Here is a 24,540-nt window from a genome sequence, read left to right on the forward strand (position 1 = left end):
AGAAACCCAGAGCAAAAGTCAGCGGGGATGTTTGAAATGCCGGCTCTGATCTGTAGAAGCAGTCTGCTGGCAGCTTGGAGGGAGGAGAGGGCAGAGGTGGCCCAGATCTAGTTCTTGGAAGCACCTAGGCTCACCTGGCAAAGTATAAATAGAAATACCCAAGAATTAAAAACCACAACCCCAAACGATTTCTCTGGTAGTGGCTCTTGTCCTTTTCCACAATGCAGCAGCTTCTCTCTCTGCCTTTCAGTGCAGATGAACAGAAAGCTCCACTGACCAAAGGTCAGGCTGTGCATTTTAACTATGGATCACATCCATTGGGATGCTCCTTTCACATCAAGCCCACAGAGAGCTGCACACCAAATGTGACTTCTGTCCTTAATCTACTGTGTGTACCTGCTGGCTACCTTACTATAGCAGTAATTGCCTTAGTGGAGTCTTCATTTTGGTAACAGAAGAGAAAGGGACACAAAGTATGTTTTTGTGTAGCCAGTGTCCATCATCACCAACACAAAACCAGTGCTCGAGGAAAGGAAAACCAGCCCAGCCATGGGTTGTGTGCCCAGACATCCATGCACATTTCTGCCTGTTTCATGACTGTGAAAATTTTCAGTGTTCTTAATGTTATGAGTTACCTGGACTTTGAAAGAAAAGAAATATATGTCTTTATGAATGGAATTAAAGCCCTTCCCTTGGAAAAGCTTGTCTGTAGTCATACTGTTTGTTAAGGTGTCTCTCCATCACCTTATTTCACTGGAATTTAGCAAACTCCAGTATGGCCCTAAGAGGATATGTGTGGGCAGCTAACCAAGGCAAGAAACTCATTTCCCTACGGGCACCCCCAGAGAAGGCACGCACATGCAGGCCTTAGCAAGCTCCTCCTTTCCAGACAGAATTAGGAAATATAAAGTAGTCTGAGAAGATAGCTGGTTCTGCATTGTGTTCTCAAAGGTGACCATGAAGATCTTGAGGACCATCTTGCTCTGTGGCTTTGTCCCTCAGGGACTGCCGAGTGCCGATTGTGTTATGACAGCCTTGTGTCACCTGCTGAGCTGCAGCCAGCTTGTTCTATCCAGGTCCCTCGTTTAACCCCCGATCCCCAAAGGCAGTGAAGTGATCCTCGGGGTGGGAGCCCATGCCTTTGTAAGGGGTGAGGTTCTTCTAAGGTACGTAGTGAAACAAGCAGACGAACGGTGTTGCCAGCCCTCTGCTTCCCTCTGGTGCCTCGGGAGCCGGCTGCTGGCTCCCCCGAGCTGCGCTTGAGGAGCCACCGCCGCCCTGCTCCCCGGCGCGGCTCCTCCGCGCTTCCCGCCGCCGGGCAGCGACCGTAGCACGGAGAGGAGGAGCCGAGCACAGCCCGACAAAGCACGGCTTTCCCGGAGAATAAAGGCGGAACCTCACCCTTTCCTAATAGGGCGGCAAAGCCCGAGAGTTTCCCTGAGCTCCGATTCGCTGCCACAAGGAAAAGCTTCCTTTCGGCTGGCTGCGCGGGCTCCGTGAGGGCGGCGGGCCCGCCCCGCTCCCGCCCTGCCCCGCGCGCGCGGCCGTTTGAACGGAGCCATGGAGGGCCGGGAGGTGCTGCCCGACGTGTGGCGGCTCTACTTCGACTCCGTCCGCGCCGCCACCTTCCACAACTGGCCCTTCACCGAGGGCTGCGCCTGCACGCCCGAGCGGGTGAGCGCGGGGCCGGGGCGGCGGGGCCGGGGCGGCGGGAGCGGGGCCGGGCGGGCGCTGACGGCCTCTCCTGTGCCCGCAGATGGCGGCGGCGGGCTTCGTGCACAGCCCCAGCGAGAACAGCCCCGACGTGGCGCAGTGCTTCTACTGCCTCAAGGAGCTGGAGGGCTGGGAGCCCGACGACGACCCCCTGTGAGTACCGGGGGGATCCCTCGGCCTCCGCCCCGATCGGGGCCGCCCCGGCCCGGGGGAGCCGCTGGTGGCAGCCGAGGGGCTCGGCAGGGGAGAGCGGCTGCGTGTGGCTCGCTGGGAGCTGCTGCCTTCTCTTTTATTTTCTCTTTCTTTATGCCTCTTTTCAGGGAGGAGCACAAAAAACACACTGCCGCCTGTGGTTTTCTTTCTCTTCAGAAAGAACCTCCTAAGCTGACGGTGCAGGAGTTCCTGAAGCTGGAAAAAATGCGAACGAGAAAGGCACTTGTACGTACACGGCTTCCTGTCTTTGAAGTGTTCAGCTGGCCTCGTTCCTTAACACGAGGCTTTGTGCAAAGTGCCTGTTGCATCCAGGCTCGGGCTGCATCGGCCGGTGTCCCCTTTCCTGGTTCTCAGCCATGCTTTATGCAGGATGTATCCTGCTTTCTCCTCGAAGCTGAACATACTCCACTTAATAACATCGTATCCCTTTTACTCTTTGCAGAAGAAAGAGGTTTCTCAGAAGATGACCAAGGTTGAAGATAAAGCCAAGATCCAGCGCTGTAGTATAAAGAATCTGGCCTAGACTGCTGCAGCTTCAGAGTTGCCAGTGACATCTCTCTTGTCCACATGCTGTGGCACTGCCCCTGTGACTGAATGGCCGTGTTTCCTGAGGCTGCTTCCAGACTGGCTGTCCCTGAGGAGCAGAGGGAATTCTGCTTCACTCTTCCCAGTCTGTCTGGAAAGTACCTGGGGTTTGATGCATTGCATACAAAATCTTTTTCTGCAAGGATTCTTCTAATTTTCATGCTGGTTTTTACAGGATTATTATTTGTGGGTTTACTTGTGGGTGGTTTTTTTTTTTGTTTTGTTTTGTTTTTGTTTGTTTTTTTGGTGTTTTGTTTTGTGCTGTTGTAAATCCACCTGTTTAGAGGTATTGCTGTCTCATAAAGATACTGGTAGCTCTGGTGCTAAAACTTATGTTTCTCATAGGAGTTGACATGTATTTCCATGTTTGTACTGAATCTACTGATGCTTTTAGATACTTTGGGATGTAGAAGTTTTAAAAATATTTGAGGGATTTAGGATTGTGGCTAATAACACTGAGTTATACCACACCTTAGTGTGCCTGGTATTCTTGTAAACTTCTGTTTGTAGTTGGCTGCTGCCTCGTGTTGATGCATTTATAAATAAAAGTTGAAGGCAGAACAACAAAGTAGTTTTACTCGATTTTCTGGAGGACAAGACTCTGACCTGTACTGCAATGGGCTGCACTGGTTGCAGTTTTACCATCAAAAAGGAAATGAAGCTCATCAGTTACAGCTTGCAGTGCTGTTGCTCAAGTGTCAAACTCTCATAAGCAGTGTCCATCAGGAATTACAGACGTTTCAGAGACATTGAAATGTATTTGTGCCTGGGAAGGTTTGGTTTGTCCCTTTGTTTGGAAAGGAAATTTGCAGAGTAGAGTGCAGTCAGAGGGGAATTGTGCTCTGAACTGCTGGAAAGGAATGGGGCAGTCTTGGAGAAACTGTTTGACTGTTACAGGGCCCAAGCTGATCACACAGGGTCGTGGATTCTGCAGACAGAGCTGGACACATGTGATCAGGTGCTCCCAAAGTTAAACAACCTTCAGCTTTATTTGGGGAAAAAGTTTGTTGTAATAACACATTGATGAGAAAAATGTTCCTGTGTCACATAAGTTTGCTTAGTGTTCTCTATCCAGACTTACTTGGAGCAGTGAAATAACCTTATTATCTCCAGCTGCAGCAGCCAAATCCAGCGCTGAGTGCCCTGCTGCATTCTTCTTTTGCACGCTTGCATTGCAGCTGTAAGTACAGAACACATTGGTTTAAACTGCTTAAATTCAGTGCACTTAGTGATGAAGTGGCTTGTGGTGAATGTTGATGTGGAGTAACTGTGGAATTTCTGGATGCTCCTTCCCACAGGGACACGGGGCAGGCTCTGGCCCTCCAGTGGTGGTGCCAGGCTGGGGGGAGCCTGCAGCTGAGCTGGAGGCCCAGCCACAGTACCTACCATAGCAGGGCTCGGATGCTCTCCTCTCCCTCCAGTCCCAGCAGAACTGCCTCATGGAGAGCTGTGTTGTTGTGCCTGCACAGGAGGAATGAGCAGTGCACTTAATACCTAAGGAAACTTAGCAAATAAAACGTAGGAAGATGAATAGGAGGACACAGAACACATGAGAAATGTGGTAGGTTTTGGTGATGTTTATCATATTAAATTGAAGTGGGTGGGGGAAGGAACTGAACAGAACAGCAGCTTTTATAACAAATTATGAGAAATCTTCAAAGCTGGCAGCTGGAAGAGGGAGTGTGGATACTGTCCTTGAAAGGAACATATTTGTGGAGGAGAGATGGGGTTTCGTTCTCTCTGAAACAGGAGCACGTGTGATTTCTTTTGGTGAGACTTGGGAAGAGCTGAGGCAGAGGATCAGAACTCACTTACGGCCCTGACTGCTGGTCAATGTCAGCCCCTTTCTGCACCAGAGGGGAGATGGCTCCTGTGTGCTTGTTCAGGACAGCAACTGTGAGGGCAGGGCGCTCCTCCTCGCTCAGGGAGTTGGGGTCAGCTCCCTGGGACAGAGCAGAGGCAAAGGGGGCTGGTAAAACTACAGATTCTTCAGCTTCCACCTCGCTTTTGTGTTACGCCAGTTCAGGTTGGCACATGGGCTTCATGCTCAAGACCGAGAGAGTTTCAAAGTGTGCAGTTTTGCTTTCTTCTGAAAATGTTTGTCATCTCCTAGCTCAAAGCCAGAGTTAATGTGTGTAACAGTAGCCAAATGAGATACCAGAGCAGAAACACAGAGATTGTGCTTGCTTTTGCTATACAGAAGACTTGATCCTAAATGATAAAACTAGTACTTTTTTTTGTTTGTTTGGCTTTGACAAACCCAGGGAAGACTGCCTTATGCATTGACCAAATAGAAATTTGGGGAGATCATTTATAAATGTAAAATAGGTCCTATCTTCTCTAAAATGCTCTTTCAATCTGAAGACTGGTATTGCAAGGCTGTTGCCTTCTAATCATCAAGCTGAAGTTGCATTCCAGGCTAATGTTCATGCAGTAGACAGCCAAAGAGTTGAAAAAGGAAACTTCAGCAAGTGTTACTTACATCACTGAGCAATTGTTCTATGAAGGTGATTCTTCCTTTCCCAGACTGACCCAGCTCATCCAGCAGCTGTCTGGACTCTGGCTGTGGAGACACACAATAGCCAGGAACATTTCACACAGGGAAAATACAAGTAAGTCAAGGGCCAGATTCTTCATGGAATGAAAGTGCAAAATGCACACAGTGGCATGAATGTGATGTATCTGAGCCTCATTGTTACTAATCCCTGACTTCTTTGGGAACGTCTTTCTGAACCTGAGCAAGTGTTGAGTAACCTTGGCTAATATCTCACTACTGAGGTCTTCATTCAGCAATGTGTGTCTGCAAATTATTCACTTTATGTCAGTGCAGCTCTCCAGGGCTGTACAAAGATCTGCTCAGCACAGTAAAATTAAACAAGGCTACATGTTTAGGAGTAAAGTTTGAAGCTTCCAGAACTTGTGGAAGTATTTTGCTTTAAAAATTTGTCTGTTTTGCCTCAGTGAAATTAGTTTACTTAACAAACAAACAAACAAAACCTAAAACCTTTCCTTTTATTTCTTCCCACTTTCAACCTTTTCTCATTTTAAAAGCTCAGTCATTTGACCAAGCATTTTCATCTCTGGGCCCATATCATAGAGCTCTGTATCTTCTCCCACCTGTTGAGTTTGCTGACTGATCCAAGCTTAGATTAATGTACATTCCCCTTTTGAAATTTTCCATGTCATTACTGACAATCCCTTTAGTAGACAGTTCTTTCAGGAAATTTGGTCTCCAGTGAAAGTAAATCCTTACTTCTTAAACTAGGCCTCTATGGAGTCAAATGTAAAGTCAAGGGAAGACGACAGTACCTCCATATGATGTTGCTTCTGAAAAAAATCTGTAAGAGAATCACTGCAACAGTCCTTAGGCCTAATGCAGTTGCAAAATTGAATGGGTTCAAAACAAGAGAAAAAATCTAATTAAACTCTTAGAAAAACAAATTAGTTATTTTCAGTTCTGAACTAAATGTCAGTTACCAATGTCTAGGTTTTGTATTAAGTTGGACTTTTATCCCCTGCCCCAGTCAGGGTTAAAACCTTTCTATTTTAATGCCTGGATGCCCTCCTTTATGTAAGTGCTGCTCTATAAATCTTTTTTCCTGTATTTGCAGAGGATACTTACAGAGAGTTTATATTCCTGTCCCATGAGTGTTCTTGACTTGGTTCTCTTTATTTTGCTTTTTGAATAGAAAAGATTCAAATCTCTGCCTACCAGAAAGGAAAACAAGTGTTAATTCAAAGCAAAGTCAGTATCCTAACTAGAACTTGGAGCAGAGATCTGGAAATAATTTATCCAAAATCAAAGCAGTATTTATCAGTTTTCCACATGAGAAAGTGATTAAATACTTGTTGCAGTTCAAACTGGTTTTTAACAAAAGGTTTGCACAGCTCCCAGTGCAGTGACTGCCTCTTGCCAAGCCTCAGACTGGGAGCACAAAGTAGATGAAACTTACATGTGAATTAAATATGTCAAATGATGCTATAAGAATTCCTGAATTGTAATGATGACTTTACAACTGGTTGATTTAATCACAACCTAAGTCCAAAATGAGATGCCCAAAATGCTGAGCTCTTACTGACACCAGTGGGAGATTGCAGTTAAACAACATCTCCACATGAATGCATTTCATAATTTCTCATCTCTGCCAAATATGCCAGAGCTGGCAGTCCGTGGCAGAGCTCAGAAGTAGAGATAATATTGATATTTATGGTTCCTACTGTAAAAGAGTATGTGAAACATCTAAAGTTTGATATAATACTGTAATAAAAGCACTGCTGTGACCTGTGGCTGCAGTTCACTGGTCTCCTCAGCTCTCCAGGGATGAAGTTCCCAGGATTTTTTGAGAGCATCTGTACATTGCTTAAATCTCAACTTGGACACGTTTTGAGACTTAAAAGATCAACTTTAATAGGCACAGAATGTTTGCCTGCCTTGATCTCTAGGCTTCCAAGCACTACTTCTGTATTCCTGACTGCTATATTTATGGTCTACTGTAAAGACCAGGAAGGAAAAAATCTCACCAAAATTAGTCTGACTGCCGTCCTGTCCATCTGTGAGTTCTGTTCCAGCACTCAGGTAATCATTGCTGAACTTCACTGCTCTGTTAGGATGAATATCCTGTAGAATCATCAAATGCAGGCAGTTACTAAGATGATCATGTAATGCTGCTGTAATCTTAGTGGCACAATACTTGCCTATGAGAAAATACATAGGCTTTGAATATCAGTGTCAAATTACCACAAGACATTATCATATGTAATTGAACTCTGTTTTGAGGCAAAATTATGTAGCAATTTTTTTCTGAACCTTGTGTTAGGTATTTCTTTTGATTTAGAAAAAAAAAAGTGATACAACCTCAATTAATGAAATTGAGATTCTCATCCAAATGAAAATGTTTCTACCACTTGAGAAATTTCACTTCTGAGATGATGTGATACAGGTTTTCAGGCCTCAATGGCAAGATAAGCTTTCCAAAATTCCACACAAGAGACACAGTCTGAATTTTTGATTTTTGAAATAATAGATTTTCATCTTGAAAAGCTGGAAATGTGTACATTGCGGTTTTTGGAACATGGTAATTCCTGAGACAGAGATTCCAGATTTTGAATAGAGCTATAACAGGAGCTCTGACAAAAAGTTATCTCCAAACTATTGAAAATTACTAAGATTAGTTTTTAAGAGCACACTTTGCAGGCTGAAGAAAAGCAGGTTCTGAGAGCAAAAGCTAAGGGGTGCTAGAATCATCAAACAACATCAGCTGAAAGAACAAAGTTAATACTAAGAGCAAACTAACAAAATGTGAGATGATAGCGACATAACCATGAAGTCTGGCTTAATCTGATAAAGATACCTGTTCATCCAACTCCAACAGAGAAAGAAAAAGATTATTTTCTCTGAAGAGGTCAGTTAACACCCTCTGAACAAAAGCATTTCTTGTTTAGACCTGAATTTAAAATATATCAGCATTACACTGCTCTAGTGACCAGCTGCCTCTCAGTAGGCCCCATCCCATGAACTGACCTTGTTAACAGCAGCAAAATTCAATGTAATAGTGACTTCACAGTCATCTTCAGAGATGGTGGCATAATTGATCTAAAAGGAAAGAGCAGCCATTAGTATATCTTAGCAAAAAAAAAAAAAAACCAACACAGAAGTACTTTAAAGAATAATTCTTGCTGATGGTGTTTCTTGTGCAGCCAATGCACAAAATCACACGTGTGGCCTTTGCCTCCTTGTGATATTGTACCAACGCTTCCCATGGCAATGAGAAAGGGGCACGTGTGTTTTGAGTAACTGGAAATTTCACAACAACTGATACCAAATGAATCCAAAACTGTAATGAGGCTGCATTTCATGGAAGTTCAGTCATTCTCCACTGAGATGATGTAGCTGCATAAAAGGCTGTGTTGTTCCTGGGACTCCCAGATCCAGGAGAACTGGTGGCTGCTTTAGTGACACCAGTCTGGGGAAGCACAGTCTGTATTAAAACTTTGGTACCTTTGTGTATCAGTTCCTTGAGGCAGTACTGCTGGCAACAAGTCTATGGAAGGCACACAGAAATGAGTGCGCAGGTGATTATAAAGAAGGGGAATGAAGATTATATTGCAGCTGGTTGAGAATTTTGAGGTAAGGTTGATTATATTTCTAATCCACATGAAAAACTGAAAAAGCAGCATTAAACCCAGATAGCTGGCATCTGCTTTGAACCATTTGTTACTTCTGGGGGCACTGCTTTTAAGACAATAAACTGACAAAAGGCCAAAAAGCAGCAGGAATAGCCTTCTCTATGCAATTTTATATTCTTCAGGGTATCCTTTTGGATCCTCTAGCAGAGGAAACAAGTTGCAATGGACTGTATCTCAACTCTATTAAGCAGATATTCTCTTATAGTTGCACTGCAGCTTCTGAACATCCTGGTGGACAATAGGTCTCAGTGAATATAGAAACCAGGTGTCAAGTATCTACTGGAGAATCTACTTCTTAGGAAGGAGTCCTAGGTTTTCACCTTCTTACTATATAAAAGCAGCTGAGCAAAGGATTTCTCACTTCCCTTACAGCTCTTAGGTGAGAGAATAGGAATTGCCATTAGAAAAAAAGCAGAAAAAAGTCTTCAGGAGAAGACTGACCAAAAAATGGAACAACCAAACAAGACAAACGACACACACAAACAGATCAACATCTAAAGAAAAGGGAGACATTTATTTTTCCAGTGTTTATGTAGCAGCCACAATAATCTTTTCATGACCCTCCATAGGATGATATTACTCACAAGCTCCTTCCTACCTTTCCCATTTGAGGTTCTCCAATCAGTGTTCTGAATTCAAGGTTGTTCTGGGCATAGCTTCGTACATGAGCACAAACATGATCCAGCTGTTTTCTCCAGTAACCTGTTCACAGGGAATTAAGCAGGAGAAAAATCCTTAAAATGTGATTAACATTCCTTCTAGTCAAGTGATGGAAGATTTAAAAGATAGCACAGTTTCACTGAGATTTAAAAAAAAAAAAAATTCTGTAGAAAATTCATCTAATCAAGAAAATGAGAAGGAAGTTATACCCTAAAAAGCCAGGTGAAACACTGTTTTATCTGTAGTTATAATTCATCCTTAGGGCCCTTTATTCATAACAAAGCCATGTCTTAGAATGATCCTTAGGAGACAAAACTGATTCTGTGTGAAGGGAAAAATCTCACACCATTCCAGATCATAAGAAAAGAAAAAAGTAAAATATTACAATTAAGCAATTATGTGTTACTGAACTGATTTTTAGTTGATTTGGAATAACTGACAGGGAAAAATAAGCCAAATCTGAAAACTGCAAACACAGAAACTCAGGATACACAACACTTTGGTCTGTGTAAATTATCCTCCAAATAAGTTCCTTTTAATTATATATGTGAGACCATATTAAAAGCTTAAGCATTCCTGTTCTTTTGCCTGTCAGGATTGCTGGGAGAGAGTCAGCATTCCTTTATGCTGATAGAGGGCACAAAACATAAGGGGCTTAATGTCCCTGGATTAAAAACTCATCTTAAGCCACTTAGAGCTTTTGCACCTCCTGTCCAGGCAATTCCAGAGCTACATTTTGTTTTCATCAGAGAAAAAACACAAATGGACTTGTTCTCATTTTTAACTGATTGTTTTCAGGATCTGGCTGATTTTCCTTTTTAGCATCCTCATGGTAAATACAGAGAATGATTCATTTTATTGTAAATAAACTGTGTGGGCTTGGTAACCTCATTTAACTGACCCAATGCAGCTGCTCTGACCTTATCCTTTCCTTCATGTTAAGTGAAGCTTAAAACAGTGAAAAGAGACCAAGCCAGAAGGAAAGTGCTGCTCTGGCTTTTACAAGACAAAGCAAGGGCACAAGGAGTTTTGTGCTTGGAAGACTCAAGGTTGACAAATGATGCTATGACAAACTAAACCAACAAATCTTACTTGTTAATCAGCTCTAAATGAATAGAAAAAGAAGGATCCACAGAACAACATAAATTGTTCCCTGCTGTAGTCTCATATGCAAAAACTAATAGAAGCTGAAAGCAGTGTTTAAAACATCTTAAATAAACTACTTGGTGAGTGATCTCTCCATAGAAGTCAGTATTATTTGCAATAAAGTGGTTCATAACTAGCCCAGATCCCCAGATTTTATTTGAAAAAATCCAGATGGTCAGGAACATATTCTTGCATGGTTGATGTTCTATTAGATCTCAAAGGATTTTTGGCAGCATTGATGGAATACTTGAATCCATGCTGCCAATAGCAGATTATACCTATATCACACTGATTTAACCTTTGTTACAGTAGAAAAGGGAAGCTCTTTGTAAAGTTTACCTGGTAAATGTCTTGGTTCCTGTTCAAAACAGACTGAAAGTACAGCAAAAAAAGAAATACAGTATACACCAGAGGATTAGTGTTTTGATACTGCTGTTTTTGCCCCTTTCTTAACTGTTTAATATTTTTTTAATCTTCACACATGAAAAGAAGGTTAGTTAACAGTTCATACAGTCAAGAAATAATAACCTCCACCATTTATTTAATCACTTCTATTTAAAAACTTGAATATCAAATGTCTGATCCTATTCTGATTGAAGAAATAATGGTCATATTTGGCATACATAAACAAGATTTTCCTGGGTGATAGTGCACAGTTTTGTTGATACTGATAGTTTCAAGCCATGTATACGACTCAGCATGAACTGACTGTAAGAGACATTTATTGATTTATGGAATAAGTTCCTCAGTCCTTGGCAGGATCCAAAGGAGAATACATTACACAGTGCAACTTCAACAAAGTTACCTCTGCTAAGTGGACAAAAATGAAAAGAATTCAAAAGCAGCTCAGAATTTCTGCCCAACCTTTCCCAGTGACAGCAGTTCTCACTCTCAAGTCAAGAGCTGTACTTCTGACAGAGATATACAAATATTCAGTGTGACTTTGCTTTTTTCTTGGCACTATTAGGGGCCAATCCTTTCTTGTCTCTGACTAAATTGAGCTCCCTGACATGTTGAGGCAAGTGTTGTATTTCCTACAGTGATGCCTAAGAGAACATGTCACATTTCAGAAGAAGGGAGAGGAAAAACAGATTTCTCCAGTGATTATTTTAAGAATCAGAGTCCATCTGAATACAGACACACAGAGTTGAAAGAGAAATTTCTAACATTCATTAGCAACTTTTACTACCCAATAGAAAATTAATTCTGGTAGCAGCCTGAGGGGGTGATCATCTGATTGCTGAAGAGAGCTAGATGAGAAAGTGGATGCAAAAGAGTAACTGCTCCTCTAAACCCGGGTTTGGTGCTATAATAATTTAAAATTAACTCATTCTACGGATTGCCCAGCTGGACTGCCCTGTGAGATTAAAGACAATTTTGCCCACTGAGTCATTTATTAGATACCTAATTAATACTGATGGACTGTCTTCAAGGGTTTGGGATCCAGAAAGCTGAAGATTTCTCAGGATCGTAAAACTAAAACCTCTAAAAATGGCAAGCATTTAATGACAGCAAACAGCCAAGTGATTCCACAAAGAACAAAGTGACCACAAAACTCCCTGTGAAAGAAAGTTGTCTGCACTACTGATACTGCTCCTACTGTAGTCTGTGAGAGGAAAGACTCTTCAATGAGTGATGTGTTCATAATCCTATTAAGAATCCCTTCCTCTAGTTTAGTTTTTTTTGCTTCTGAAGCTTCTATAATTTATTCCACAACAGCACCCCAAACAAGTTCCTCATGTAGACAAGCTTCATCATATTTTCAAGAGCTCTGATCCCCTGTGTCTCAGAGTTTTGTTTATCAATATCCCTGCAGGTGCCATCACAGCTCCACCTGAAGTTCACATGGCAGGGACTGGGGAGGGTGCTGGGAACTGGGAGCTGTTCAGTGGTTTCCAATTCCAGTTCAGGACACCTGCCTCCAGTCTTGTGGGATCTGAAGAAATCAAACTGCTACCAATTTAGTAAGGCTGTACAGGGCTCAGTAACCCCAATTTTGGTATTGCTGATAGCTTTATTGTAGCTATTGGTGGAGATCAGTGATTGAATTCTAAGGCAGTGCTTTTACAAGTGACTGATGGAAACAGACTTGTAAAGATGTGTCCTACTTGTAATGAGTGTCCTACTGATTCCATACACTACAATACTTTCAAGAAAAAGAGCAAGGTCATGAATTGTTTAGAAACCATAAAATCAGAACTTCTAACCTTTTCCAGGACTAATGGCTGTCAGGAGAGGCTTATGATCACTCATCTTTTCCACCTTTTCTTTTTGTGAAATCAGCTCAAGCTCCTTCTTTTCCAAGAGTTTGCTGGATGGGTAAAAAAGTCCAATGGTTTGGGTTCCTTTATCTTCTCTTTCTGTTAGTTCTGCCCTTGATTTGGGCAAGGAAACAGGACATGTTTGCCAGCCAGCTTGAGCCTGTAATAGTTTTGCCTGTGGGGGGTGGGGGAGAAGGGAAAATGTAAGTAATATAGATATAATTCAATGGCTTACAAGCATAACTACCCAGAACACCAAATTGTAAGGGAATTAAAAAGCAAGTAGGAAGAATAATTAACAATTTAAAAATTTTAATTACCAGTCTGTAACAACAATGCAACTTATCACAAATATTCAAGCAAAATCCAAATTCTTCACAATTGCCACAGGACGTGTATACTTTTGTAGGTAAAAGCTGGTCTTGTTAAGTATTTGGCTTTTTGTTAAAACAGTTTAAAAACAGCTACTACATTTGTGTGGAAGAATACCTTGTATCAGCTGACGACAAATAATTCACAGCCAATAAGATAAAACTACTTGAAGAGCTAAGACTTTTGAAAGGCTGATTGTTTCTCCTTTTGCCATTTACAAAGAGGCCGGATTGAGGCCTTGGGCTGAGGCTGCTTTTCAGCAGAAAGCAAAACAAACATTTTTGCCCTCCTTGTGCTCCCAGCCCACAGCATTGTCCCAAGGAAATGAATGGAGCTGTGCTGATCCATACCCCCAGTGGAGCAGCCTCTCAGCTGAGTTCAAACCTGGCTGTGTAACACTGGGTGTCCTACCTGAGAGGATGCCAGAGAGGAGTCCCCACGGTCCATGGGACTGCCAGGAGAGCTCTGTCTGGATGGGGGCTCTATGTAGACACCACAGAACACACAGAAACGAGCATAGGGTTGGTTGCTGGTACCACACTTGGAACAAGTAAAGTAGGATGGAGGAGGTCCAGGCTGGAAAGTTCAATGCAATATTTGTCACTGGAGGAACATAGGATGAATGACTCAGAAATTATAAGAGCAGAGGAATGAATTAAAAGGAAGTAAAGTACCACCCTGAGTGCCCTAGTACACTACAGGACTAATCGTTATTTATGCATATAGGGGAGTGTTTCAAATTTTGTGTGCATTCAGTTCACAGAGAATAAATTCTTCTTGAGTGTGATCTTAGATAGACGCACTGTACAAGGGGAAATTGTCTGCATTGATTGTAACTCTACTGAGCAGCAGTTAAGTACTTGTCTTTACTGAAGTTAAGGAGCCCTTCAGTCAAAACAATTGCATCATCTCATATCTGGTAATTGCCTGTATAGGTGATTATAGCCCAGAGCTGTTATGGGAAAACTTGCATTGGGTCAGCCTGTACTTTAACCTTTGATGGTTAAGCTACTTTGCCTGAGCACAGGGCTGTTACATCTCAGCTGATGCAATGACCTGGTGCTTGTTGACCCGTGATAATTTGTTTGCAGCTCTAAACCCTGAGGTCACTGACTGATATAGGGTCAGGATGTCTTCTAAGCCGTTCATTTTTCCATACACAATCCTCTATGCTCTAGCTAGTATCTGGATGATGACAGTGTTGACTGACTGGCAGGAGCTTTGCACAGAGCAGTGTGACACTGCTGCAGAGAAGCAGCCCCAGGTTTGTCCCCACAGCAGCAGGAGCACGTGCCTTGGCCCCACACCAGGCGCAGAAGCGGGCGTCGCTCCGGTTCACGCCGCTGCACTTGGAGCACTGAGCCGTCTTCCTTGGCTGGCCCTGCAGAGGTGGGCAGGAGTCTCCTCCAAACACGGGCTGATTAAACAAAACAAGCATTAGGGAGAAAATGCTCCTCAGGAAGGAAAGTCCACAGGCCTAATAAGGGGAAAGAGGAAAGCAAGCTGCTCTGGCAACATAAAGTAATATTCAGCCTAAAGGAATTATTGCAGTTTACAATGAGCCACAGAGTGACTTGGATCTAACCTATAATTTTCATTACAAAACCAGGGTAAAATGTAGCATTAATTAATTGGAAAATATTTTTAGCAGAATTAGCAGTAAAAAATAACCTTATCAATGGTGTGCTTTTAAACTGAGTTTTTATTAATAGGGCCCTATGTATAAGTACAGATGAAATGAAGATGAAGGCTTCTCTACTGACAAACTTGCATTTTCAAATCCAACACACCATTTTCCTTGTACCTTTCTTTTTAGTAGTATGGCAGTGAGAATGTGTTTAGGCAAAGAGTTTCCTCACAGTTTGGAATTTGCTGCATAAATATTTTTTGCACTCTTTTGCCTTGTGCAAATTATATATTACCCAACTTTTCTACAATTAACTTATATGAGTAAGCAAAACAGGTTTTTCATCTGAAACCTCTAGAGCTTAAGTACAGATCCCAGTTAGGACAAACAGGACTTAAAAATGTTTTGTTAGGTTTTGCCTTAAGGCTTATGCAATTTATTTTCTCTACAAGTCAGGAATATGGATAGGGGACAGAACCCAAGGAAAATTATTTTGATTATACCATAAAAGCAAGTAAGCAAACACAAAATAGCCCTGTTTTATTCTGTGGCCTGCATTGCAATTTGAACAATGTAATTTGGGGGTTCAGTTGGAAAATAAAATTTGGAAAAGCACAAGTCTAAGTATGTTCTAAATATAAATTACTTAACAGCCATTAATAACGAGATCAGTATGATTACTATTATTAAAAGTACTCTTGTTATCAGTAATTCATCACTATTATTAGCAAGTTTTCTGATTACTATTAATAATTCTTGGCATTTAACTTTCTCAGCTAATACAGGTCTCACATTCAAGACACATGCCTAACTACATATGCAGCTACATATTATCTACACACATGTCTGCATTTATGAAGCAGCCAAACTTACATTTATCTAGGTAAGTATAGAATCCTACTGAAATTCACTTTGAAATGACACTTATGTGGCTATACAAGAGACTTTTGCCTCTAGCTATGGATAGTTTTAGAACTCAGGATGTTAATCATTATAATCTGAAAATTTTAACTTGCAAAACATTATTGTTCTATCATTTTTGTATTTACCACAACATGGAGAAGTGAAATGTACCAGACATTTTTCATACAAAATTTTTTCAGTACTGAAAATAAAATTCTTCTAAGGAACCAAGCTAAACAGGGAGTTGAAACAGAGCAATTTTAGGGGTAATATTTTAGTGCTTTTCTCACCTCTGTGCAGTCACAGCCAAATACAAGCATGCTAGCTGTATGCATGTAGGAGAAGCAGCAAGTGGAGATAAGAAAAATAATGTAAAAGTGGAGATATGAAAAATAATGCAAAAGTGTATTCTATTTTCAGAAAATAACTGAAATCAGTGTGATTGATGTTCCTGATGTATATACTCAACTTTTCTATTGCAATTGAAAGTAATCTGGACACAAACAAGACTTCTTGGAGTCAAGACTACCCATTTTCTAAGAGCCTTCTGAGCTTTCTCAATGGCATTCACAATCCTGACTTCCATGTCAGAAACTTGAAGACACATGAGACACTTATGTTTAGCTGGACATTTGTGGTGGAGCTCCTGTGGGAGAACTGGGCTTAAATATGCCATTGGGGAGAAAATCTCTGCTTTGGTAGCATAGGGACATGACTTCAGTTTTCCAGAGATAAAGGATGTTGTGCTGTGGTTTGATTCCCCCAGTGTGATTGAAGTCTTACCATCTGTACTTCAGGCAGTTTGCTCTCACAAGTTGCACAGTGTTTATGGTGCAGAGGATTTCCTGTGCCACACACCTGACAAATGACTTTGCCCTTTTAAACAGAGAGAAAATGCATTTCACATAGTATTTGAAAACTGTCAACAAAAAGACAAAGAAGAAGATAATTTTACAAAATACTGTGGTTATTCAGCCCTGCAGATAGAGGACATCCTTCAGGTCTGGGCTGTTTCACACTTTACTTAGGCCATGTTGCCTCTCATCGCATGGGGACTATTCTTTTTTAAATTATGGTATAGCTTCCTCAGGACATGCAGTATCAGTATCTCCAGGTCTTTGTATACTCTGGTTTCAGTTTATTTAGTCACTATACTCACAAAAATCACACAGCCCAGTATCTGCATAGACAGTTATTATTAATAATATAATACCATAATACTATGAGGTGCCTTAAAAGACTTCTGGTGGTGAGATGACCCTGGCTGAAGACCAGGTGCCCACCAAAGTCATTCTATTACTCCCCTCCTCAGCTGGACAGAGACGAGAAAATATAATGAAAGGCTCATGAGTTTAAGGGCAGGGAGAGATCACTCACTGATTACTGTCAGCGGAAAAACAGACTCATCTTGGGCAAAGTTACTGAATTTATTACCAATCAAATCAAAGTAGAAAATGAGGAATCAAACCAAATCTCAAAAAACACCTTCCCCTCCTCTCCTCCTTCCTTCTCGGACTTGACTTTCCTCCTGATTCTCTGTCTCCTGCCCTCCTCAGTAGCACAGGGAAATGGGGGTTAAGGTCAGCTTATCACACATTGCCTCTGCTGCTCCTTCCTTCTCAAGGGAGGTATGTCCATGTCTTTCTTTTCCTGGGGAATCCTTAATCCCTTTTTCCATTCAAGCTGTTTTAAATCCCACTAACTCTTAAAGCTGTCCATAATGTAATGATACAAGGCCAGGTTGTATCAAAATATTTGTAATGAAGTCATCTGTTAGAAAAACGCATGCCAGGTGTTAAATGACTATTTTGTTTTACTTATTCTCAATTACCTTAATGCAGATGTTGTTTTGGGGCTGCAGCTGTGGAGCTATTGGTGCCTCACAGATAATGCAAGTGGGTGTATTCATTGGCACAAGATGTCTGCATTCAAGGCACGGTGCCATCTGAAGGAGAAGCCACATCACAGTTATGTTAAGGAGCACAATGAGATCATTAAGGTTATAATGAGATTTCAGTATTTTCCTAGCTGGAGTCTACATTAGCAGCAAGGTCACTGGAAACATAGCAACTGACAGCAACTGATGCTGATACTGAGCCTTAAAGATCAAAGGATCATATTGAGAAAATATTAAGACATCTGGAAAGAGAATGCCAGAAAAGTATTAAGGTAATTTTCAATAAAATGGAAATGATACTATAAAATACAGTAGGACTAGCAAGGTGCTGTGGTTCTTGAGGGGACCTGTGAGAAGGCTTTCTTTTTGTTTCCAAGACTAAAATTACAATCCTGTTATTCCACTGTCACACACTTCATACAGGTAATTGAAATACTCCTAATTATGAACTTAATCTAAGGAGGTGGTGAATCTCAGTCATTACTTAAAACTACACCATTGCCCAGACCAGACAACCCTCTGATGATACAGGAAGGAAAACACACCACTGACTTGTTAGATCAGGTCATGATCTCTTGGGAAGAGCTTAGACAAGACAGTTACACACACCGCTCCAAAAACTTGGTGCATTTGCCCACACATGCCACCATTTAAAGTTTCAGGTCTGGTAGTGTTTCCTGACATAGGCAAATAATTTACTTTTTCTTTGTTTTCCTTATTAGAATACATGGCCCTTGAAGAAATCTATGATCAATTTCACCCCTTGTTGGAAAATTTCATTGGGTCCAGTGCTAAAGGTATTGAGCAGAACAAAGCAATTAGAGCAGAACTTTGAAGTGAAAGTGTGAGTAGGTAACAGGTTTGCCAGCATTGCCTGTAACTTGCAGAGCGTGCTGTTCTGTGCAAGGATGGTGTGTGGATTGCTGTGATGTTTTGCTGACCTGTGTTCCCTCGGGAACTGGGAAGCGCTGGACTGGCACAGGGGGGACAGGAGATCCACATTTCTGGCAGAAGTGAGCCAAGGGCTCAGACAGGCGAGGGGCAGAACAATGTGCACATCTGAAAATAAGAGCAAACTGGCTGAGCTGGGTTCAGTATTGCACTGCTGCATAATAATGAATAGTCTGGAATTGGTTGTGACAGGACTTAGGACACTGATTTCTCAGTTGTGGTGGAACACCACACTGTGCCCCAGCATCCATGATATGGAGTTCTGAACTCTAAACAGCTTTGCAAGGTAGAAAGCTCTCTGGCTACTATGGAGTTTCATACTTTCCTCCTCATCATGGGAGATAAACAGGTCTCCAGACAGGCAGTCTGTGTCAGGCCTCACTGCTGCACCATGGGGAGCCATCGATGTAGATCACTGAACTTATTCAATACTGATAAGCATTAATGCTCTGTGAGAAGTGCTCACCTACAGCACTGAGGGTGTACTATAATTTGAAAAGACAGTTTATCCTCTGATCCTATGGGTGTTAGGAGTTTTTTTAAGGGATGATAAGACAGCTGACAACTGACAGTTGAAAACTACATTTAAGAAACAGAATTTTCAAAGTCCTATCTAGATTATACTCTGCAGCTATGAGCCAGGGTCTGGTCTGTCTTTGGCTTCCTAATTTTTATAGAGGCCCACAATATTATCAGCTTGCAAAAGGATCAGATACTTTCCAAAGGACAAATATGTTAAAAGAAGAAGCCACTTACTTAAAGAAATCTGTTTCACTCTGGATCCTTGACACCTGTGTGCTTGCTAAGCTTTTCTGGCTAGTCACTGCAGAGGAACTTGCAAACTGAAATAGAGGTAATTCTTTACGTTTTAGTAAGGAAATATTTGCAAGATGCATAGAGAGATAGAAAAATCAGCTAGTGCTGCAATTTGAAATAAACTGCACTGAAATGCACTGCTTTGAGGAGCCTTCCTTCCCCTATTAGCTGCATTAAGGACACACGGCTTCTTGTAACAAAAAAAAAAAAAAAATCAATGCCTTGCTACATACTTCCACCACAGCATTGCTGAATATTGAGTTTTAAATATTAACTTGCCAACAAACAGCAGTAAGTATTTGCTAACTGCAGATTCAGGAATGTATTAGAAAATAATTAGTAGGAATGCAGTCAGTATTGATTTCCTTTGCTTGGTTTTATCCATACTGACAATTCTGTGCTGCTTTGGGCATTTCTATTCTAGTGCATCATTACCATTACATTTAAATCAGACTGTTGAATCCAGGGAAAGGCATTAATAGCTGAGAGAGATCACAAATCTTCACCTCCTCCTTTTTTAGACCTCTGTCCTGATGACAGCCTTGCAGTTTTCTTCAGCCTAGCCCTTTGCTCACCTGCAGAGACTCCATTGGCTGTGCTGAGGTGGATTTCTCTCTGTGTTCTGTGGCTCTCAAACCACTGGCAAGGAGCTGAGGTCCTTGAGGGGATCTGTGAGAAGGCTTTCTGTCTGTTTCCAAGATTAAAATGACAATCCTGTTATTCCACTGTCACCCACTTCATGCTTTAGTTAATATGTACCTGAACAGGAATGTTACATACTAGCTAAGAATAATTAAAAACAAATTTGGTATCCACATTTTGGGTTCAAATAAGCTGCATGGAATTACAGGAAATGAAACTAGAAGAAACCCCGCACCTCTCTGACAGAGCTTACTTTTGTGCTTTAATTTATTTACAGTTTTTTTCCTTCCTGCATGCTAAAAAAAAAACCCAGCTCCTAAGAGTAAATTAATGAGTAAACATTAATATAATTACCTGCTCTAAAACAGTCCCATTGCTGTTGCCATGGAATAAGAGACTTTATCTACAGAGAAAATCTGGGTGAAGCTTTCATTTCTGCTCAGTGTATTTATTTTGGAATCTTGCTGCAAGCAAACATCAGTAAAGAAACTCTGTAAAGGATTTGCAATCCCATCAATTTAAGAGCATCTTCTGGCACAAAGGGAAATACAGACAGGGCCTTATTGTGTTGCTGAGAAATGAGTGATGTTTTAATGTGATTTTAAGAAGTCATGTGAAATGTATAGAAGGTAAATTTTGTTCTCTATTTGCAGTGTTGAGCAATCCAAACTGGAATTTCCAGAGGATATTCTGTCTTCTGAGAGAGTTTTAAAATTACCCACATTTTACAAGTGATACAAGAGGGAAACTCTATGCTATTTTCTGCTAGAACAGAAGACTATCTCAGTTTTATGAAGTGGTGCTTACCTTGAAGGTCTTGGGATGTTTCATCCCAGGCAGGCTTGATTTCCACATTCAGTCTATTCTTCTTAGGTTTTGTAGTAAATGTTCCACCTTCCTTATTCTAAAATGTAATTCCATTTGAATTCCAAATAAAATTTTTGCTTTTGCTCTAATCTTCTCTTGCTATAGTTATTTGTTAAAATTTTAAGAGTACATGCTTAAGGTATTTATTTTCAATGGAAGTATTTGGAAAGCTTAACTGATAAATGCAGGTTTAAAATATTTTACCTCAATTACTCATAAAATACTACTGGGGGGAGGGCAAGTGAAATTTTGAAATTTTAATATTACAAAAAGGACCAAAGCAGCAAAGATGGGCAAACAGAGAAAATAAGATATGTGAATAAAACTGACAGTGAAAGCTTAATCTGTAAATAATATCATATATATAACATTTTATACTCACACAAGGGGTTACAATTTCCAAAACTTACCTGTGTGGCCATATCTTTTAGGAAATTCTTGTCATCATCTTCAACAGGGAAAAGGAAGTTTGGTTGCTGGTACTCTACCACAAACACCTTTGTCACAACTGAACTCTCCCTGTAGTCCCTGAAAATCAATATTCACAAAGCTAAGAACCTGCCACAGACCTGTGTGCTGCAAAAGAAAATCACTGATGGATGTGGCTTATTAGGTGGAACATCCTTTCCAAGCTTGCCAGTCATTATTGCAGTAGAATCCTGAGCAATATTTATTTGCTAAAACAACTGTCATTCTCTAATACCTATTAAATTACAACAGTGGATTGAAATTGCTGTAAATGTCCAAACCACTCTTCCATGATTTATTGTCATTATAGTGAATCTCTGAAAATGTCTTAATATAAACAGCCTCGAAACAAGTGTTTATCTAGGCAGTGGTAGCACGAAAATAAACATAGGCCTAGGTTTTGTGTGTTATATAATGTTGTATTGCAGTGCAGACACAAGCACAGGCTGGCTGCAGGTGCTGCCAACAGGGAACAGCAAACACCAATCTCCAAGTGGAGTGGAAATTCCTGCTCCCTTGGAAATAAAAGATAATGCAAGACAGTACAGACAGAGAATAGATGTGTCCTCTCTCTCTATCTCTAAGCATGAAGTTAGTTTGGACAAAATCAGTGGTTGTGCAGCAAAATCCAGTTTTCTTACAATGTACTGTATTTTTGCTTCACCCAATGTTGTACTTAAGCTGTGAGGTTCAGCATTCTGTGATCCTTTGGGAGAAACAAAGCAAATTCCTGGGAAAACCAGCTTCTATAAATCCACAGAACCACTGGGTGACTCCAGAAACACCAGCCTGGTTTCTCTGGTGTTTCTGATGGTCACACTCCAAAGGATGAGCTCTCAGGACAGTACATCAGCTTCTCACCCACAGCCTCTGGGATCAATGGACACCCAGAGTCCAGGAGATCACACCCAAGAGGTTATCCAACCACACAAACACTTAATGGATAAAAATTATCCTGAGGAAGCCAAGTCAGTGCTATTCATGAGGATCATTTAGATTGCAAACTGCCTGGGGAAAGGCTCATCTCTCACCTGCAGGGTATGGAGTGCTTTAAACAACACGGGCTATGACAGGGATGTCTGTCCCTTGCCAAAACATGGCTAAAATAAACCAAAACAGGATACTCACTTTGTAACTGCCAGGGCCTTGACCATTATTTTCCCCTCTGGTAATATGATAGGACCCTTATACTCCAAAGTGTTATATGGCCCATGGCCAGCTTTCCTAATGAGTTCTGGTTTACTTCCATCTAAAGTGTAATAAATAGAGGCCCCAGGTGTATCTGAAAGAAACAGAAAAAGTGATTCCTCACACTGTAGTCAGCCTTGGAAAAACAAAGTACTCACTACCGTGCTTGATTTTTCTCACATAAAGAAAATAAAGCAGGTCCATAAGTGACTGAATGTTTGGGATCAAAACTGTTTCTCCCATGAAATATCAGTTACTCAACAAAAGCAGTTTCATTGTAAGCAATATTTCTGACAGCAAAGTATCTGTGAAATGATTTTGCATGCAATCCTTGCAGCAGCTTGCCAATTCCAATGACAGAAAGGGTATTTTCTGCCACAGCAAAAGGTGACAATTCAAAAATTGTAACGACAACACTGGGAGTGAGCCTGGCACATGATTCTTTCAAGCACTGTTTTTGCAGTCAAAGCCAAATGCAACAGCTTAAAAGTTTGGCCTTGGAAGCAATTAAGACAGTTAACACATATAACTTTTATGTCAGTAATATTGTTTGGATGCATAAAATTACATGCAAGAATATTTGGTGCATCAAACCTACTGGTTAATTTTATAAGTTCCTTAAATGCACACTCCAAAAATCATGATTAAATGTGAAAAAAGTATAAAGGCCAAATATTTCCAACGGACACACAAGTACAGGTTTGAGGCGGAGTTAAAGCTCTTGTTCATACCTGATTTTATTTCTATGAGAGTATTTGTGTCTATATCCCGTTGAGCTTTTCCTGGAGGTGGGATTCGAAGTGGGATGATCTGAGGAGCTGAGACAGAACCAGCTGTCATTTTTTCAGCAGTGATCTTTAAAATAGAAAAGTAAAAAGGCAGACAATAATTTTCCTAAGAAGAACAATGCACTGAGAAATACAGTCTTTTAGCATGATTCCTTGTCTTTTTTCAGCAGTGATCTTTAAAATAGAAAAGTAAAAAGGCAGACAATCAAAATAATTGAAAAAGAAAAGAAGTTCTTCTAAAGATTCGTCTAAAAAGAAGAATGCACTGAGAAAAACAGTCTTTTAGCATGACTCCTTGTCTCTGTTTCTCTTAAAGAGGGAACACTGGATTCTTTAAACCATCCTGTGACTGTGATTCTGTGTGTTTGAGATTAACAGCATTAGCACCTCATGTCAGTGATACACGGAAGGAGGAAGGGACAGGAATCTCCACCCTAACCATGGCAGATGTGAAACCATCCTTGTCCCACTATGGCCACCTGAGTAAGTACAGGATGCCCTGGAAAGGACTAAAGAAAACCAGCTATTTCTTAAGCTTATTGCAGTTATCATGTGAATCCAGAATATATCCATGAAACAGGTGCCAAACCTGATCTATCCTGATGTACATAGCCATTACCATGTCATGTAATTCAAGAATGAAAAATTGCATTTGGATATGATGACATTTTACAAAACAAAGAGAATGTACTCCAGATCTTGGGAATTGATGCTCAGGGCCAGGAAACACGTCTGGGCTACAAGAATTTGGTTCTGTCACCAACGCTGCATTGCTCCAGAACAACTCTGATGCTTCTCATCACCGCAGGCAGCGAGGGCCACCCCACCCTCTCTGGCCAGTCTGTCCCAGTGCTGCTTTGCAGGGCGCGGCTGAACCTTTCCCGTGGAAGCGGGGCACTTCCCGTGTCCCAGATTCTCTCTGTTTCCTCCTGTCCCATTTTTGGGCACCACCGAGCCGAGCCCGGTCCATCCTCTGACACACACCCCCGAACCCCGGGCGGATCAGCTCCATCCCCGGCCTGAGGGGCAGGCGTTCATCCTTTCCCTCACGCTCCCCGCGCTCTTGGCACACCCAAGCTACGCGGGCCCCGCTCCAGCTTTTGGGATCGCATCCCCGGCGGCCCCCACACCTCGCCCCGCTCCATCGCTGCTGCCCAGCCCCTGCTCACCCGCTGGATCCCGCCCGATCCCGCCGGATCCCGCTGGATCCCGCCCCTCCCGCTCCGTTTCCAGGGACGCCGCGCCCGCCGCTCCCGC

General features: G+C 41.6%; 2 protein-coding genes across 2 annotated transcripts; one reads left to right on the forward strand and one right to left on the reverse strand.

The window, feature by feature from the left end:
• The first annotated feature begins 1,543 nt into the window (after nucleotides 1–1,543).
• Nucleotides 1,544–3,060, forward strand: LOC121365308 (baculoviral IAP repeat-containing protein 5-like). The gene is made up of 4 exons (XM_041489398.1): nucleotides 1,544–1,674; nucleotides 1,757–1,866; nucleotides 2,034–2,151; nucleotides 2,369–3,060. The coding sequence occupies exons 1-4, from the start codon at nucleotides 1,561–1,563 to the stop codon at nucleotides 2,447–2,449; spliced, it is 423 nt and encodes a 140-aa protein (XP_041345332.1). The 5' UTR covers nucleotides 1,544–1,560; the 3' UTR covers nucleotides 2,450–3,060.
• Nucleotides 3,061–3,568: 508 nt separating this feature from the next.
• On the reverse strand, nucleotides 3,569–24,480 carry DZANK1 (double zinc ribbon and ankyrin repeat domains 1). The gene is made up of 21 exons (XM_041489419.1): nucleotides 24,453–24,480; nucleotides 23,227–23,350; nucleotides 22,436–22,589; nucleotides 21,250–21,367; nucleotides 20,780–20,876; nucleotides 19,906–20,018; nucleotides 19,271–19,356; nucleotides 18,505–18,622; nucleotides 17,498–17,611; nucleotides 16,450–16,542; nucleotides 14,431–14,553; nucleotides 13,548–13,712; nucleotides 12,711–12,939; nucleotides 9,296–9,399; nucleotides 8,033–8,104; nucleotides 7,033–7,129; nucleotides 6,134–6,219; nucleotides 4,994–5,074; nucleotides 4,327–4,454; nucleotides 3,898–3,972; nucleotides 3,569–3,689 (listed from the first exon to the last, which is right to left on the reverse strand). The coding sequence occupies exons 2-21, from the start codon at nucleotides 23,333–23,335 to the stop codon at nucleotides 3,569–3,571; spliced, it is 2,283 nt and encodes a 760-aa protein (XP_041345353.1). The 5' UTR covers nucleotides 23,336–23,350; nucleotides 24,453–24,480.
• Between the last annotated feature and the right edge of the window lie 60 nt (nucleotides 24,481–24,540).

Source organism: Pyrgilauda ruficollis, unplaced genomic scaffold, assembly GCF_017590135.1.
Source record: "Pyrgilauda ruficollis isolate IOZ18807 unplaced genomic scaffold, ASM1759013v1 scaffold93, whole genome shotgun sequence".
In the NCBI taxonomy this organism is placed as follows: domain Eukaryota; kingdom Metazoa; phylum Chordata; class Aves; order Passeriformes; family Passeridae; genus Pyrgilauda; species Pyrgilauda ruficollis.

Excerpts from the sequence above, each read along its gene's own strand:
- DZANK1 (XM_041489419.1), bottom strand. The coding sequence starts at position 23,335 with ATGACAGCTGGTTCTGTCTCAGCTCCTCAGATCATCCCACTTCGAATC. Across the intron at positions 13,713-14,430 it reads GCGCCTGGTGTGGGGCCAAG|CCTGGACCTCCTCCATCCTA; the intron begins GCACGTGCTCCT and ends TGAACTTTCCAG. Across the intron at positions 4,455-4,993 it reads TAGAACAATTGCTCAGTGAT|GGAGCTGACCCCAACTCCCT; the intron begins GTAAGTAACACT and ends GCTCTGTCCCAG.
- LOC121365308 (XM_041489398.1), top strand. The coding sequence starts at position 1,561 with ATGGAGGGCCGGGAGGTGCTGCCCGACGTGTGGCGGCTCTACTTCGAC. Across the intron at positions 1,867-2,033 it reads GAGCCCGACGACGACCCCCT|GGAGGAGCACAAAAAACACA; the intron begins GTGAGTACCGGG and ends GCCTCTTTTCAG. Across the intron at positions 2,152-2,368 it reads TGCGAACGAGAAAGGCACTT|AAGAAAGAGGTTTCTCAGAA; the intron begins GTACGTACACGG and ends TACTCTTTGCAG.